Raw genomic sequence first — 1,814 nt, forward strand, 5'->3', positions numbered from 1 at the left:
AGGCTGGCATCCCTCGGAGAAGGGTCCGTGCTCCGGCCAGGTGCCCCTGCACGAGGGCAGCGTGTCTGAAGGGACAGGGGTGCGCTCAGCTGTGAGGGGGTCTCAGGGGTGTTTATGGTCCCTGCATGACACTGCAGGTGAGTGTGGGGAGCTAGGGGGACAAGTGTGGCTTCGAGCTCATGTCCCACCAGGGCCACTGGCCTCATTGTAGGAGTGTGCCGTAATTGCTGTGTTAACTGGGACAAATTAAAGTATGCTCTGGGTGAAGAGCACTGTATTGACCTTGATAGAGAGATCACAGCCCTTGTGCCGGCCCCGTTGCTTGCAGCGCAACCCTGACACTGCGGCGAGATCTAAGCTCGGTGCGGAGGTGGTTGGAAATATACCGTGGAACCTCACAAAAGGTCTGGCTGCCTGCTCAAAGCCACCTTCTCCTTTGTGAGCCACTGTGTCCATGTCAGGCTGGGCACAGCTATAGCCCCAGGACCCGTGGCCAGGCCCTGGGGGTTTCTGGTGGCCAGCCTGGCTCCTTCTCCCATGGTGTGGGCTGCAAGGGCTGTGCAGCCCTGCCTGCCCACACCATACAGATTGCCTGTCACCCCTCCTGTGCACCCCAACCCTGTCAGGGTGCCCTCCATCAGGTACCTGGGTGCTGAAGCCCTCTTCTCCCCTCTCTTGCAGGGACCATGGAGGCAGTGCTGATCGTCCTGTGCTCGCTGCTCGTGCCGGCGGCTGTGGCAGACGGTAGGTGCCAAGAGCTTCCCGGGAGATGGCAGTGGCGTGGGAAAAAGCATCAGGGTGCCGCCTGTGGGCAGCCACCTCTCCGATCCAAGGGAGTGGGGATGCCAGGGCTCAGCCGGGAGGCTCACTCACCTGACCTCATCTGCTTATTTCCAGTGGCCACCCAGGAGGAGGAGGACCCCTTTAACTATGGTGAGCGTCGCCAGGCAGGAGGATGGGTGTGCTGGCAGGGTTGTGCGTGCATGTGCGATGGGGAGCAAAAGAGGCTGCCCCCTTCCGTGAATCCAGCAGCAACAAGCTCCTGTCTCTCCTCCCCCCAGCTTACCAGAGCCTGAGGATCGGGGGGCTGGTGTTTGCGGTTGTCCTGTTCACCGTTGGCATTCTCCTTATTCTCAGTAAGTTGGGGACCAAACTGGGGTTCTGGGCTCACAGGCTGGGGCAGTGGGGGCCATTCTCACAGGGGGCAGTGGTTGGGGAAGGCTATGGCCCATTCCCGCTTTGGCCCCACTCACGGTGTTTCTCTCCCTTTGCAGGCAGGAGGTGCAGGTGCAGTTTCAACCAGAAGCCCAGGTGAGTGAGGGCATTGCAGTGGGGAGCATCTGCCTCTGCCTGGCACTCAGCTCTTCCCAGGATCCTTCTGCAGCTGGCACAGTGGCTGTGCTCTCTGACCATCCCTTCTGGGTGCCTGGTGCCCAGCGCACAGGGACCTTCAGCTGCAGAGCTGCTCGGTTGCGAAGCAGCACTGCACACTCCCAGGGCACCTTCCTGCAGGGCATGCCCCTGCATTGTCAGGTATCCCCTGGGACGGACTGCAGGTCCCAACCACTCTCAATGTGCTCCTCTTCTTGCAGAGCTCCAGGGGATGAGGAGGCTCAGGCTGAGAACCTGATCACCTCAAACGGTAAGGTCACCTGTCCTGTACGTGCTCTGCCACCCACAGAGCACGCAGCTCTGGGCAGGGGCTGCAAACCATTCTGCTCTTCCCTTTGCAGCAACGGGAGCTCAGAAAACGGAGAACTGAACGAGAGCCATGTGGTGAGTCCCGGGGCTGCCGGGCGCCCCCCCGAGTCCGC

General features: G+C 61.1%; 1 protein-coding gene across 1 annotated transcript; it reads left to right on the forward strand.

Annotated features, from left to right (window-relative positions):
• The first annotated feature begins 686 nt into the window (after positions 1-686).
• LOC104273235 (FXYD domain-containing ion transport regulator 6-like) lies at positions 687-1,762 on the forward strand. The gene is made up of 6 exons (XM_009868490.1): positions 687-744; positions 898-933; positions 1,062-1,136; positions 1,275-1,311; positions 1,593-1,642; positions 1,734-1,762. Exons 1-6 carry the CDS (start codon positions 687-689, stop codon positions 1,760-1,762), a joined length of 285 nt encoding a protein of 94 aa, XP_009866792.1.
• The last annotated feature ends 52 nt before the right edge of the window (positions 1,763-1,814 follow it).

The sequence above is a fragment of the Apaloderma vittatum genome, unplaced genomic scaffold (assembly GCF_000703405.1).
Source record: "Apaloderma vittatum isolate BGI_N311 unplaced genomic scaffold, ASM70340v1 scaffold31744, whole genome shotgun sequence".
Classification (NCBI taxonomy): Eukaryota; Metazoa; Chordata; class Aves; order Trogoniformes; family Trogonidae; genus Apaloderma; species Apaloderma vittatum.